The 16,227-nt window shown below is 38.7% G+C and overlaps 1 protein-coding gene across 4 annotated transcripts in view; it reads left to right on the top strand.

Annotated features, from left to right (window-relative positions):
- slc7a1a (solute carrier family 7 member 1a) overlaps window positions 1-16,227 on the top strand; it is a 29,909-nt gene that overhangs the window by 7,324 nt on the left and 6,358 nt on the right. For 2 of the 4 annotated variants that reach the window (XM_047379089.1, XM_047379091.1), the window contains 7 exons: window positions 5,111-5,365; window positions 5,446-5,628; window positions 5,733-5,891; window positions 6,920-7,097; window positions 7,204-7,337; window positions 9,446-9,668; window positions 11,096-11,235. In XM_047379089.1, coding sequence (XP_047235045.1) covers window positions 5,179-5,365; window positions 5,446-5,628; window positions 5,733-5,891; window positions 6,920-7,097; window positions 7,204-7,337; window positions 9,446-9,668; window positions 11,096-11,235 — 1,204 coding nt within the window. In that variant the 5' untranslated portion in view covers window positions 5,111-5,178. Of the gene's footprint in view, window positions 1-5,110; window positions 5,366-5,445; window positions 5,629-5,732; window positions 5,892-6,919; window positions 7,098-7,203; window positions 7,338-9,445; window positions 9,669-11,095; window positions 11,236-12,426; window positions 12,564-16,227 lie in introns of all 4 variants that reach the window. The other 2 variants (XM_047379092.1, XM_047379093.1) reach the window with 2 other exon arrangements.

Here is a 16,227-nt window from a genome sequence, read left to right as displayed (position 1 = left end):
TGTTTTCATAGAATTTGTATTCATTATTACCTTTGTCTGATTCAAGTTATTTCTGTGACCATTGTGGGTTTTTCTTTCATTAACTGAGGGGTACCAACAATTTTGTCCACGTGTGTATAAGCTACTTTACCTTAGCTGTGTTTGTGCACCTGGGTGTGCATGCTGTCTCGGTAAGTGCTTTATGATTTCCTCTGATTAGCAGTAGCAATTAAGGTAAGGTAAGGTAAGTTTATTTCTACAGCGCTTTTCAGTAACGAGACACTCAAAGCGCTGTACATATAATTACAATACAATCACAAAGAAAATAAACACAGATACAGACACAGAAAAACAAATGAAATGATACTACAATCGTTCTAAGAAATCTAAAAATCTATGAATCCTTCTGAGAAAACTAATAGTCTCATCATCCCCTGAATTCTAACTAGTGAAGCTGAGTCACTGGTGCAAAACAGCTTTAATCCACATTTTCAGGTGCTAATGATATATTTCTTTTACCGGTACTGAAGTTGAACTAAGTAATAACAGTCCATTGTAGTCTAATTAATTGGTGTAAGAGCAGCTAAAGTCCAAATTACTAATAATATTTGGCTTTTGCTGGTAATCCTTCTGAGAAATCTGAAAATCTATGAAAAGTAATGAAATCACACAGGTGAAGTAAGATAGGAGGGGAAAAAAATCATATTTCAGAGTCTATTCTCAGCAGAATAGAGTCTGAAATAGTACAAAAAAACGTCAGCAGGGGTAAGCAACACACACATAAGTAAAGATTTAGCAAGGGTACGGTGGAATCTTGAGGGTGCGAATATATATAAGTTTGAGTGTGTTTGCAAGAATTAGACTGTCAACACTGATAGAAGTGCCATTGTCCTTGAGAAGAGTGGTGGAAGTTTTATCAATCGGCCGCATAGTCCTATCAGCCCACAGCTGGTAGGGGAGTGCTGGGGAAGAGAGTTGTGTTTATAATATCCAGGAGATATTTTGTCAATACCCAGTTAGCAGAAGTTGCCAAAGCCACATTGGGGCACATTGGTTCAGGCAGTTGTGAATTTCCAACTACCTTAAGAGTTTTACTGGTATGTCTCAATTGCGAATCCAAATAACCAAATTTCTGGTATTTTCCGCAGATCTGGAGCGTACAACTTCTCCAAGATTATGTCCTTTAACCTCTGAGTCCAACCGCTGCCAGGCTGCGATTCTGTTCAAGAATCGTGTCCAGCTTGCTATTCTGCTCTCTTAACATTCCAATCTGAGTGTTGATCGCTCTACAGACTCCATCTAACATTGCAGGCAGCTTTGGAATGCTTTGAACAGCCACCCACGTTTTGCGAATCACTCGATAAACCAGGTAACCACCAACTCCAAAAAGCAGAAATCCTGTTATCAAAGTCCAAATATGTACACATTTTCTACGTCCGCAACCGACATTGTAGTCAGGCACACAATCTTCCACTGCTGCCAAGAATCCATTGTGTTTCCAGAGAAGAACGTCCCGCCTGGACAAGAGGGTCTCCTTTACCCTGTCTTCCCGTAGGAAAAAAAAATTTTGATCAATTACGTTGAGAGTCCAGCTTGCCAATTCCATAATTTACAAGTTTGGAGGATATGCAAAGCGAGGCTCTGAGAAAAATACAGACAAAAAGCAGAAGCAGGGATCAGCAGGGAGGGAGGGAGAGAAAATGCGTGTCTTCCACCGAGAGCAAGAGAAAGAGCATTAAATTAGCTCTAAGTTTATTTTATAACCCTTTCACTTTCAATAATGCAGTGTAAAAGTCTTCGTACCAACACTACACAATCTGGATGCAACTACATAACCCCCAACAGGTTTATTTTCCAAACATAAAATGCCAAAAAAAAATATATATATATATATATTTCTGCATTTGATATGCTATATTATGCAAATTTTGTTAATCAACCAGTCAGCTGTTGCATATCTGCAGACTGTTGAGATTTAAGGTTACAATTTAAGGAAAGAAAAATAACCTGCATCCAATGTTTTTCAAGGGCATCCAGCAAGTTTTCCTTCTGGTTTAAACACAGTTTTCTGATCTGTGACACCATGTGAGCAATGATGACCTGTGAAACACATCTACAACTGGAAGCACTAGTGTTAATGACCTCTGGATGTGCTCTATAATTAGTAGCAGTTTCTGATATGGGCGATTTGGCTCACTGCCCTAGGTAGCACAGTCTGAGGGGTGGCAACAGCTTTTGATAGGAAAAAAGTTTTTTTTTTCTTTCACATAGAAACAAAAACATGGCCTAAACCATGGGTGACTAATGACACTGAAGTCAGTTTCTAATTTGCAGTGTAAGCATTTGGATTTTTTGAAGTTAGGTTGTAGAAAACTATCATCAGTGGAAAGATGTCATATCACCATGATTGTGTTGAACAATTTAATTAACTCTCAGAACTGTGAAAGGCTATCAGCTGGGCAGCTGAACCATCTAACCAACCCAATTTAAGCTAATTTAAACAATATTTTCCATGTTACATCATTAAACATAGTATGGCTAAGACTGCTGGCTTCAATTAATCCACTTGATTAGCTATTAATGAGTCCACAGGGGTACTTTCCAAAGTACCACAAGAAATCTTTAAAAAAATGACAAAATCCCCAAATTTACTTCACTTTTAATAGACTCAGAGCCAGTGACAGTTGAGGCAGATTATTACAGCAGGGACCCTTGATCCAAATACATTTAATAACATGGAAGTTATTTATCTTAAAAACCAGTGAAAAACATAAAATTAATTAACAACCCTTTGTGAGAGTGTTCATATGTAATTACTGATGATAACGCAATAGAACCACACTTCAAAAACCCAAACTTTCTATGTTTTTTTTTTTTTATTGGTAATTTTTCCAAATCTATGACACTTAGACTGGTAAAGCCTGAGCTATATTGCACTACACACTGAGCAGAGATTATTTAAAACACATATTGAGAAAAATAAAAAAAAACCTGTATTCAATTTTTAAAACACTGCTGTGTAGATACAGTGCTCTCTACCCTTCAGTGTTTGTTAAGACCAACTTAAACTGAGACAAACATGAAAAAAGTTATACATAGACTTGTCAGACCCATGCTTATTTTTTTTTACACAGATTCTTTATAAGTGCCACAAACTTTAATTGTGGTAATGGTGTATAATCATGGCTTCTGGATTTCAGTTCCCATAAACATAAACTGGTCGCACATTACAGTACAACTTTGATGTTTTTGTCCTCAGTGAATTAGTTACCTCTGTGCTCTGTAAAGAACTACAAGATATTTTCTCTAGAGATCCACTTTACATGTCTAAAGAAATACATTTTCTTGCACCCATAAGAGAGGGTTCTGGAGAGATGTCATTATGTTGACACGTGTCACAATGTTACAGTGCCACTGCATGTCATTAACTCTACTCCTATCATTTCGCTGTGAGACTTACTACAGCTTTTAGCCAGACTGTTTGACCTTAACCTTTATTGCCTGACAATGTGCATATGCATCCTGATTTTTTTTTTACCTTTCTATTATTTTATTCTTCCATGCATGTGCGGATCAACTGCTGTCCAATTTTACGGGAACGTTTAGTGTTTGATGGTTTCAAACATGCTACCAGGGTGTTCCAGACAGGTATTAAGCTTAACTGCGATCTCATGCAAGAAGTTTAATTTAATGTAGATGTCAGAAGAAGCGCAACCTTTTTGGCATACTTCTGCTTTTTTACTCCTGTAATTCTGCATCTGGCATTTGTGTAAACTGGCCCATGAAATGAATGAAAGGTTTTTGGACTTTCGGTTTTTGGACTGTTGGTGTTTACCAGCATGTCTGTACCATCACTTGAAATAAGTCTAAGATAACTCAATGACAGTCAACTGCTCTGACAGTCAAACTCAACAAATGTTTAGAGTTGCTTTTGACTGTTCTATTTAAACTGTTTACTAAAACAGACTGTGGTTGAGCTGGGCTCTCCTAGAAGAAGTTAGGGGGAAGGTTACAGAGTGCCGAAAGGCTCTGATTTTTGGTCCACATGTGGACAAATTTTAAAGGAATTTTGCCCCATTACACAGATGCGTAAAGGGGCAGAGGGGTTGTAAGGAATTACCTCCTCCCCATGCATAACGTTTGATTTTATGGTGAAAAAATATGGACCAAAAAGCACCGAGTGCATCAATGAATGGGTTAAAGATTTACATTTTCCCGCATGGGGTTTGTTTAGTCTTCCAATTTAACTAAAAAGTTGAGGTCATTAATTTGAATCTGTAGTCCAACTTTTCTTTGCTTTTATTTACTTTCCTTTATCATGCCAGTGGAATGTACTTTTACTCTTTGAATTGTCTTGTTGCTGAAATGTGTTCTACAAATAAACTTGCCTTGCCTTGCCTTACAGATGATGACAAAGGAAAATTTGTTAAATATTTTGCTATAGTATTAAGAAACCAGAGGTTACCACAGTATGACACACAATGCTGGGATTTCTTTTATTTTCTTGTCTGAAAATGTTTGCCATATTTATTATTTTTAGAACTGAAAAGAGCTTATTATGTGCTTCAATTTATGTGTATTTTAACCAATTATGAAGATGTTTCTGTGCATCAACAGAAATATGAATAAACTGTATGTCTCTGAATATACCAATTACTGAAGAAGCAATATTTAATAAGTCACTTTTTTCCTTTGTGAAAACTAAGTATAGAAACTTGTTATTAGGGTTGTTGGTTCCTACGCCGGGGTAAACTTCAGAGTTTCCACAGGATGTAGAGGTAAATGACACTGAGTCATGTAATATGGAGTTTTTTTTCTGTTGAACACAATGCTAAAGAACATCCCCCCTTCCTCTGTGAGTTCTGTTTACATAACATACTATCAGCAGTATATCCGGCAATAGGAAGGCATTCCCATAGACTCCACTCCATCCCACCAACTGTTTTTATGTAACACCCCCAAGAAACCGCATTGTCCTCCCAACAGAGTTATGTTGACTTGTTTGTCAGATCTATAATACTTCAGCAACATGCAAACATTTAATATTCATAGGCAGGATTGAAAGTGCCACATATTCATACAGAAATACTCCAGTCAGAACTTCATCTTTTAACTCCTGTTACCTCTTTAGGGTGTGTGTGGCCTCCCCCTGTGACGTCTGAAGAACGTATTTCCCTTCCTGAGGTCTATCCATAAACCATGGTGCTGGAGAAGCTTCTGCGTTTTGGAAAACAGTTGCTAAGGGTGAAGGCGGTGAACTCTAATTCCGAGGACTCACGTTTGTCTCGATGTCTCAACACCTTCGACCTGGTAGCCCTGGGTGTGGGAAGCACGTTGGGCGCTGGCGTGTACGTGCTTGCGGGTGCTGTTGCACGAGACAATGCAGGTAAGTTTTGTTGATGTAAAGGATTCAGCTTTTTGAAAAAAAAAATGTTGCAATCTTTTGATCATATCATGTCCTTCTAGGTCCTGCTATCGTCCTGTCTTTCTTGATAGCTGCCTCAGCCTCAGTGTTGGCAGGTCTTTGCTATGCTGAGTTTGGAGCCCGTGTCCCCAAGACGGGCTCAGCTTATCTTTATTCATATGTGACAGTAGGAGAACTCTGGGCCTTCATCACTGGATGGAACCTCATACTCTCGTACATTATTGGTAGATCACTATAATTTCTACCATGAATAGGTCTTTTTAATTTAATGTTTGTTAAAGGGAAAACAACTAATGTGGGAATGAGGACTGAACTTTCTATGCTCCAGGTACCTCAAGTGTGGCCCGTGCATGGAGCGCCACCTTTGATGAGTTGGTAGGGAAACACATTGAGCAGTTCTGCAGACAGTACATGTCTATGAATGCACCAGGTTTTCTGGCAGAATATCCTGACATGTTTGCTGTTCTCATCATAATTACTCTTACAGGTAGGAAAATCTCTGTCTGCATTTTCCTTTGTCTTAACCCTTACTGCAGCTTATTATGTAGACCTTGCTTGTACCGGGTTTAAACCCCACAGTGCCGTATAATGTTTCTGTGGCAGTAGACTGTCATGGAATTTTCGGTCCCTATTGACCTCATAGCATCACACAGCTACTGCAGATTTGTCAGCTGCACATCGAAGATGCAAATCATCCATTACGCCCCAAAGGTTCTCTATTGGAATGAGATATTGTGACTGTGGACAGAGATCTCATTAAAATGTACTACAAACCAGTTTCAGATGATCTGAGATTTGAGCTGAAATCCAGACACACCAGCCCAGACGTTTTTCAATCTGTCCAATTTTGGGGAGCCTGTGTAAATTACAGCCTCAGTTTTCTGTTCTTAGCTGCCAGGATGGCACCTGGTGAGGTTTCTCTGGTGCTATATACCATCAGTTTAAAGGGTTGACGTGTTGTGTCTTTATTAATGGGATTCTGCATACATTGGTCGTAACAACTGCTCATCTGATCGACTGTTACCTTTCATCTCTAACCAGTATGCCTTTTCTCGGACCTCTCACAACAGCAAGGCAGTTCTGTCCATACAACTGTGTGCCCATATCTTCAGATCATTCTCTGTAAACCTGCATGATAATTATACTTGAAAATCCCAGCAAATGAGCAGTTTCTGAAATACTCAGGCTGGCTTTTTTGGCACCAACGACAGTGCTTAATTCTATTTTCTTCTCAATGTGTTGCTCAGATTCAAATTTAGCAAGTCATCTTCACCACTTCTAGATGGCTAAATGCACTCAGTTGCAGCCATGTGATTAGTTGCCTGGCTATCTGTGTTAACAAGCAATTTAAAAGGTGTACCTAATAAAGTTGGCAGTGTGAGTACATTATAACTTCTAACAATTAGAGCGTTAGGCCTGAAGAAAAAATGTCAGCTATGATTATCTGTCTTTGAATGGATGTAGATTTCATATTTGTATCTGCATTTAATTATCTTTTTTCTTTTTATTTGCAAGGTCTTTTGGCATTTGGAGTGAAAGAGTCAGCGATGGTGAACAAGGTGTTTACCTGTATCAATGTTTTAGTCTTGTTATTCATGGTGGTCTCCGGCCTGGTCAAAGGCACTTTGAGGAACTGGCAACTTGATCCAGAGGAGATCCTCTATGTAAATCATACAAATAACTCAAGCCAAAAGTAAGGATATGGCTACAACCGCCTTTATGTGTCCAAGATGTTCAAATTCATGTTGCCTTCACACTTAATAATTATATTTTTCACGCTTTTTATTTCCTGAATTCAGTCTGACTGAACATCTGCCAGCCAAGGAGAGCTTAGGAGTGGGTGGCTTCATGCCATTTGGTTTCACAGGTGTCCTCTCAGGAGCTGCTACTTGTTTCTATGCCTTTGTAGGCTTTGACTGTATCGCCACCACAGGTCAGTGATAAATAAAACATTTCAAAAGTACTTCCTCTTTTTTTTCATTTTCCTTTTTAAAGTCCTGTTTTCTGTCTGAAAGGGTGTTTCAGTAAATACTTTGATAACTCACATAGATCAGACATAACATGATGACCACCTATCTAACTGTGTTAGTTCCCCTTTTGCTGCAAAAACAGCCTTGACCATCTAGGCATACAGTCCAGTAGACAGCCAGAGGAGTGCTATGGTATCTGTCACCATGTTAGCAGCAAATCCTTTATGTTGCAAGGTGGGGCCCCCATGAATCCGAATTGTTTGTCCAGCACATCCTCAGATGCTTTATTGTATTGAGATATAGAGAATTCAGAGAGCAATTCTATTTCTGATATTCAAGCAAGTGAACATTTCATCCTCAAACTGATTTTTTTGTGGTGGTGTACTGACTCAGCCCGGATGCCCTCACTGGTCTACGGCTATTCTGACCCATACACCACAAAACAGATTCTGAAACCTTTCTCTCAGAACTGGCATGAACTCCTTCACAGTATCACACAGTCAACCCTTGAACAACAATGGGCCTATCTCCGGTTCTTCACTCTTCTTTCCAGGATGAAATGTTCACTTGGTGCTCAATAAATTTTAACCAATAAAAAGGTGCCGTAATAAAGGGGAAATCAGTGGTATTTACTTCACCTGTCGGTGGTCATAATGTTATGGCAAATCAGTGTTTGTGACAGGCCTGCTCCCATTTAAGCATTTCACTCAACTCCTTTTGCCTGTCTTACAGTATTTCAGTTATAAGCTGGAGTTGGGGTTTGGGCACAAAACTGAATCTAGAGTAGGAACGCTTTCAGTCGCTAGCATTACATAAGAGTAGCCAGGCAGAGAGAAAAGCTGCACTTTTAAAGCATTTGGCCCACTTCTGTACATGGCAGGGTGCTAAGGGTTGATGCAAGAAGGAGAGAGTAAATGTTTAAGAGGATGTTCTCCAGGCCTTTTCTGCAGTCTTCAAATCTGCATCTGTGAATAAATCTTTGTCCTAGTGCATTATTTGTTTGAGTTTCTGTAATTAATCCAAGGCATGTAAGTTGGGATATAAGGAAAGTTTACACATGTCCCCCAGCTTACATGCTTTCTGACACAAAGGTTTTTCTGGCCCTTTTTTTTCCTGAGTTTTAATTGGCTTATATGGAGTAAACCCTTAAACCATTGCTCAAGTTTAGCTTGTAGAGATACAACTTTTGCACACATTTTTGGAATGCTTGTTACCTTTGTAATAACACAAAAAACACATATACATAACATCCATACATTACTTACAATGTCTTGATCAGTAGCGATGCTTTTTGTTGCACATTCGTCACATTTCAGAATCTGAATCCCTCCTTTCTTGTGATGCACTTTCACTGCAGAACAGTAAACTGAATGTTTGCCAAAGGACTTCTGTTGCCCAATTACCTGCAGCTGGGCCCACAGTGAATATAAGCTGCTCGTTTATTTTCCTACAAACACTTACTCCAGTATGTCTGAAATACATCTGTTTTACAGTTTTCCACATGTACTGGATTCCTTCCAAAAGTTATGCAACAGCTGTTGGAGGGGTTTTAGGCTTAGCTACTCAGAGTTGCAGATGTGAGAATTTCAGGGCACTTGTCCAAATAACTTACTGTTCTATTGCTTAAAAATGCATGTAAAATCTTGTGCAGAAGCTTCAGCAGTGACACAAATTAAGTATTTTGCAAACTTTGCAAGATGCAAAGTTTAGCTGTTTCCAATGCCTTTTTTGCCCTGGCAAAGCAATGTTTATTTCACTATAGTCAAGGTGAATTTACATCTCTGATTTAAAATATGTTATTTGATGTCAAAACCCACTATTAAACTGACATTTAAATTAGTTTTGTATGTGTTCAAGTGGCCTTAGAGGACGCAGAATTTCACATTATTTTAAAATGCTTTTTTTTTAACAGAATCAGTTTTTTGGTAAATTTTCAGCAAATTAAATTGAACAATTTAATTGATTGCTTTTTGCATTCACTAAACTAGACCTATGTTTTATTTATTCTAGGGCACCACCTAGTAGAGTTTATGTTAAACTAAACTGTGTTTGTTCTTTTTGTACACTACAGGTGAGGAGGTGAAAAACCCCCAAAGAGCCATTCCTATTGGAATTGTGTCCTCGCTGCTGATTTGTTTCGTAGCTTACTTTGGTGTTTCTGCTGCCCTCACCCTGATGATGCCATACTATCTTCTGGACAGCAACAGTCCCCTGCCTGTAGCTTTTAAATATGTGGGCTGGGGAGGAGCCAAATATGCTGTAGCTGTAGGCTCTCTTTGTGCTCTGTCTACCAGGTAAGTACTTCACAACAGAACCGCTTTTCCATATGTGTTTTTGTGTGTCTCATTTTCTCTTGAGCCTCTTTTACATATGCACTTTTGATGTTTTCTCCTGATATCTCTTAAATTAAATATCTAAAAGTTAAGCTTGTGAATAAACATGTAAATGTAAGATCTTTTAATGTCTCATTAATATCCACAAAAAACTCATTCACCTTCTATTCTCAATTTGTTATAAAGAAAATACCTCTCACAACATATGCATTATGCCATGGCTACTCTTGAAGTTTGCTAATCCAGATTCTTGTAAACGTATCTAGAGCCACCTCGACCACATAAGCCAGTGTGTGAAGAACAACAGCATAGAATCTCTGGGTTTTAATTATATTCACATTCTTTTGAACATCTGTGCTCAAAAGTGAAAGCGGCTCCAGAGAAACACGCAGACATGCATGCACAGGCACATATAAACATGGCTGTATGGACCTGCATGCTTACTGTATGTCTGCCTGTGGATATATTTGGCTTTAAAAGAAATTTGACCCCTCATCTAAAAATAAAAGCTCTACTGACAAATGATGTGTACCATTAGTGTATGTGTCTGATTATGTAACAAGGATTTGTTAAGTAGCAGTTTTACTTATTCTCAGTTACAGTTAATAGGGATTTTTATATTATAGAAAATATATTTTTTGTGGAAGTGTTTTAATTAGTGCAAAAACATGTACGATTTAAATGCATACAATATTATGTGTATAGCATAATTTTGTTTAAGGTAGGGTTTTGTATTATGTGGTTGTATATTTAACATTCTCCTACATGCCTTTGCGTTGATTATTTCATTTTCAGAATACAGGATATTACAGTGCTGTTCAAAAATTATGAGCTACCCCTATATTTTTTTACTCTTCCAAAGAGTCAGACTTTGTTGTAATATTTTAGAGTGGCGTCAAGCAATCGTTCTTAAGTTGCTGTGGGCATTTTCTTTTAATAATTTCTGACTAAAGCTAGTTTATACTACCTTTTTATTTATTGCTTGCTACTCTGACATATGACAAATACTGCATAAAACAGCAGCTAGCACGACATTATTGTGTCTAAAAGACTAGTAGCAGATTTCTTAACAATGTGGTTTTAGCTATTAGCTGAAAATCTACCCTAAACGCACCTTTATAAAATCTAAAGATCTTTTTCACAAGATAACTTCCCAAGAAATAACATGAAAGTCTGATACTTTGGAGGCAAAATACTAAAAAGTAAGAGGTCTCAGAACGTTTTGACGGTACTGTATGTGAAGATGTTGTGCGTTATTCTGCTACATTCACCCTGTTCTGTTTCTTCAATGTGTGAGCTGTTGTCTCTGTTCATGTATGTTTTATTGCATTCTCTTGTGTGTAAGTGAAGTGTGGATACTATATATCCTGGTCTCCCCCCCATGGCAGCCTGCTGGGTGCTATGTTCCCCATGCCCCGTGTGGTCTGGGCAATGGCTGACGATGGGCTGCTTTTCAAGTTCATGGCTGAGATCAGCTCCCGCCACAAAACCCCGCTAATTGCAACCCTCGCCTCTGGCACAGGGGCAGGTGAGACACTAACACGCATGTCTTAATTTGCATCCATCTTCATGCTTAATGACTGACCTGGGCTGGGTTCAATGTTACAGATGGTCAGCTGGAGGCATTAAAACCTGGTAGAAATCAGCTCTCTGAGCATCCGAGGGCTTTATCAACTATTGAATTTCGGTTTGGTTTAGGGTAAGGTATATACTGGTATGGGTTAGATTTAGAGTCAGGCTGAAGCAATAAATGGAAGTCGAAGGAAGGTCCTTGTAAGTATATGAAAACGTCACGGTGTGTGTTTGTGTGTGTAAAAGAATAAAAACACAATTTATTCGCTCAGTTGTGCTTGGAATGAGTTTTTTTTTATTGTATTTTTTGCATGTGTAGTCAGTGTGGATTCGTTGTGTCCTGTTTAAAAAGGCAGCTGACATTAGAAGGAGCAGGTTAAGTTCATTTACTGTACACCATTTCTTGGGGACTCAACATCTGAGAGGATATTCTAAACTTTGGTTGATTTTAAGGATGCCTGAATGTTTAGTGGTGTCACATGGGATGGAGCAGAAGTTAAACTGTGACGTCCTCACTGCCTTTAGCAAGAATGCCTTGGTGCTACATAAAGAGACACAAAACCTGGAGATTAGAAGAAATAATGTTTTGCAAACTATGGACATGTCTGTGGTGGTTTGTATTGTAGAAGCAGCCAATGAGAGGAGAAATAGAGTACTAACAAGGAAGCACAGCATGGCTTACTCTATTTAGGTTTCTTTTTTGTGGGGATTTGCTTTCCTTGGGGGTATTCATGCAAGAACCACCACTGGTCTAGCTAAGTGTAGTCCTACAATAATATTACTCTAACACTGGTCTGCCACAGATTATACTTAAATGTTTTTCAGGTTAGAAACTTAAACGTAATATTTTCAGCATGCATCTTGCAAGATGAAATCCCCCAAGCAAAACTGCATGTAAAATAACCAAATACATGTAATGATGAAGAATAAAAGCATGTGGAGCCTTGCGTCATTGTATGCCAGGGTTCAAAGAACGCTGGACCAACAGCATTATTTCCCCTTGCTCTATTCTGCTTCCAGCCTCCTACCCTGTTGCACATTCTTCTGCCTCAAATGTAGCTAGCTTTTTCGACAGCTTCCCTATATTTCCCTCTATTTTCCAACAGCTGTCACCCAAATCTTATGTTTTCATCCTCACTTTACCCAGTCTGTTGGGTTCCATGTTCCCCCTACCCCGTATCATCTTTGCCATGGCACGGGATGGCCTTCTCTTCTCCTTTTTGGCCCATGTCAGCGAGAGGAAGGCCCCGACAAACTCCACTGTTGCGGCTGGGGTCATGTCTGGTAAGAGGAGTAGGAAAAGTGTTAGGAAAGAGTCTTTGAGAAAGAAATAAAAGTAGTCCTGGTCATGAAAACAAAAGTGGAAGGATGGAGGATGTCTTTGAAAGTATAACTTATAATTATATCAAGAGAGATCCAAAAGTGAGCAATAGGGTACATGATTACCTTTCCAGATAGCAGTCAGTAACAGCAGCTATGGATTTCAATGGTACCAAAAAAAGAGTAGCTTAAGAGTTTGATATGATTTCAAAATAAAATAAAAATATATAAAAAAAACATTTTGTACTGTTAAAAAAAAGTAGCATTCACAGTGTTAAAGATAGTCCCCCTTTATAAGATCACAACGGAACCAGTCCATATTTAGGCACTGTAAGCTAACATGAAGGTAGTACTGTGAACTAAATTTACAGCCCCAACATGGACAATCAAATGTCACATTTGTAATCTGGGGCCTCATGTACGAAAGAGTGCGCGGCTTTCATACTAAAAGTTGGCAGTAGAGAGAAATTCTGAAACTTGCTGCTCACAAAAAAATATAGACGTACGAAATCCTGCGTAGACATGTCACCGAACACGTATCTTCATACTTTCCAATTTGCAATGAATTCTGCGCATTCCCCGCCCATAAATACATATTCAAAGTAGTATAAATAACCGGAAGACACCCACCACCTGTCCAATTAACCATGGCAATGGTGATGTGGCAGTCCGAACCAGTTACTTGCGATGGACAAACACTAAGAAAGACTATGTCTACACACCATGACGGCAATTTGTAGTCAGTTACAGCAAACGAACAACTTCTTGAATGACATCAGCGAATCAAACCTGACTGAATATAAAATGTTTGTCGGCTTGAACCCATTTAGCTCTGCATTGTGTGTATCTAAACCAAACGGTGCCATCTAGCTGCTGCACTAAGTGCAATCATAATTTTTTGCTAATCATTATAATAAATATGCCTCCCATATTTCTATAAGTGAGACTATCACCACACACACTATGTGAAGTACTTTAAATCTTTAAAACCATTCAGGATGTCAAATAAAATTAATAAAGCCTGACTGAGGTTTGTTCCCAACACAACTAATATAATTAGAATAATAATAATAATTATTATTATTATTTTTATAGTATAAAGGTAAAGAAGACATTATGCCATTGCATTAGTGAGACACATTTGTGCATTATAAATAGGTTGCACATATATTGGATGAAAATGCTTTCAATTCACAAAAGCACGGTTCCTCCTGGTTTCCCTCTGTAACACTGAGGCCAGCTCCAAAATAATTGCCTTGGGCAATCTAAACCAGCTGATAAACCATGCATCATCATGCAGATTAATACTATCCATGAAAATAACGCTCCCTCCGGATTCTTCCATTGGCGATGTCCTCCAGCTGTGCCAAAGTTTTACAGTTTACATCCTACTGGGGTTGCTTTCCACCATTTTCTAAAGTGTTATGTTATTGTATGAGACTAAATGTGATTCAGTTTCATCACTCAGGTTTAAACATAAAATTTCAAACTCCTGAAAAAATATCAGGTTTGAGGCTCCATGAATTAAATAAACTGAAAGGAGTCGTATTTAGTTCTCTGTAGTTTGTTATTGTCGATTGAAAAAGGTTTGCAAGGATTACCGCAAACTTTGACGCAACATTAATGTTTGTACATGCCGAGTTGTGCATAAAACACTGCGCCGCAAGGTTTTTGCCGTAAGTATGCTTCGTACATGAGGCCCCTGGTCTTGACCATTTTATTTACATCTCTTTGCTTCTCTCCTATTTTCTGTGGATATACTCTATTTACCAGTGAATCCCAATATGTTTAGCTTCCGACCCAAGAAATAACAGTATAAGCGAATCATGACCCCAGCTGTTGTATGGTACCTAGTCAATTTAACAGGTGTATAATGGCCCTATCTATTGTTATTTTGTTCCTTTTTAAGTAGTTTTTTTTTTTGGTATATATTCTAATATTTAGTGAATAAATACACTTTACTATTGTTCTTATGGAGTTAATCACCCGTGTTAATTTGTGAACCCCAATGGGGTTGTAACACTACCTCTGGGAACCAGCAATATTCAAATTATTATGAACTTCCTATGAAGCTGAGTTAAATGTTTAAATAATTTGTATTGTTATTGTGTCGAACAGGTCTCTCTTGTAAATGAGATCTTGGATCTCAATGAGACGACCTGTATAAATAATGGTTAAAAAAAATCTAACAAAATTTAAAGTTTAAGTTTTCACTCACCTGAAGAGCACTACGAGCATGATGCTTTATCTTTAGAGAGTTATGACTGTATTTAACCATATTGTCAGTTGATTAAAAAAAACACCTCTTACATGAATGAAAGGCAATGAACATTTTATTTTTATAGCAATACTTACATGTACATCTGTCAGGGTGAAAATGTATTATTAATGAACTGCAGACAGGTTACACTGTAATGTAATGGCCTGATAATGCAGCAATTCAGAAGCGGGTCCTGTTTCACCTGGGAAAATACACTATATTGCCAAAAGTATTCACTCACCCACCTTGACTTGCATATTAAGTGACCTCCCATTCCTAATCCATAAGGTTTAATATGATGGTGGTCGACGCTTTGCAACTGTAACATCTTCAATTATTCTGAGAACGCTGTTTAAGAGCCTTTTCATGAAACTATTGACCATTCTTCCGGAAGTACATTTGTGAAGTCATGGACTAATGTTGGAAGAGAAGGCCAGGCTCTCAGTCTCAGCTCTAATTTATCCCAAAGGTCTTGTATTGGGTTGAGGTCATGACTTTGTGCTGGCCAGTCAAGCTCATCCATACCAAACTCTCTCATCTATGTCTTAATGGACCTTGTTTTGTGCACTGGTGCAGTCATATTGGAAGAGGAAGGGGCCATCTCCAAATTGTTTTCACAAAGTTGAAAGCATGGAACTGTCCAAAATCTCTTGATGTGCTGAAGAATTCAGAGCTCCTTGCATTGGAACTAAGCCGTCAACCCCAGCTCCTGAAAAACAACCCCACAGCATAATCCCCTCTCCAACCAAATCTTTACACTTGGCACAATACAGTCAAACAAGTACAGTTCTCCTGGCAGTCCCCAAACTCAGACTTGTCCATCAGATTGCCGGATGGAAAAGCGGGATTCGTCACTCCAAAGAATGGGCCACCGTTGCTCTCGAGTCCAGTGGCCGCATGCTTTCACCACTTCATCCATTGCTTTGCATTACAGTTGGTGATGTATGGCTTGGATGCAGCTGCTCGGCCATGAAAACCCATTCTCTACGCACTGTTCTTGAGCTAATCTGAAGGTCACCTGATATTTGGAGGTCTGTAGCAATTGACTGCAGAAAATCGGAAGACTTCTGCGCACTATGCGCATCAGCATCCACTGCCCCCACTCCTTTTACGTGGCTTACCACTTCATGGCTGCGTTGCTGTTCTTAATCGCTTCAACTTTCTTGTAATACCTCTGACAGTTGACGGTGAAATATTTAGGAACTAGGAAATGTCTCAACTGGACTTATTGCACAGGTGACATCCTATCACAGTACCACACTGGAATTTATTGAGATCATGAGAAGGACCCATTCTTTCACAAATGTTTGTAGAAACAGTCTAGTTGCAAACCTAGTTGCTTGATTTTATACACCTGTGACCATGGAA

The sequence above is a fragment of the Girardinichthys multiradiatus genome, chromosome 11 (assembly GCF_021462225.1).
Source record: "Girardinichthys multiradiatus isolate DD_20200921_A chromosome 11, DD_fGirMul_XY1, whole genome shotgun sequence".
NCBI classification, from domain to species: Eukaryota; Metazoa; Chordata; class Actinopteri; order Cyprinodontiformes; family Goodeidae; genus Girardinichthys; species Girardinichthys multiradiatus.
Note: the sequence above shows the minus strand (reverse complement) of the source record. Positions and strands in the feature narration are given on the sequence as shown.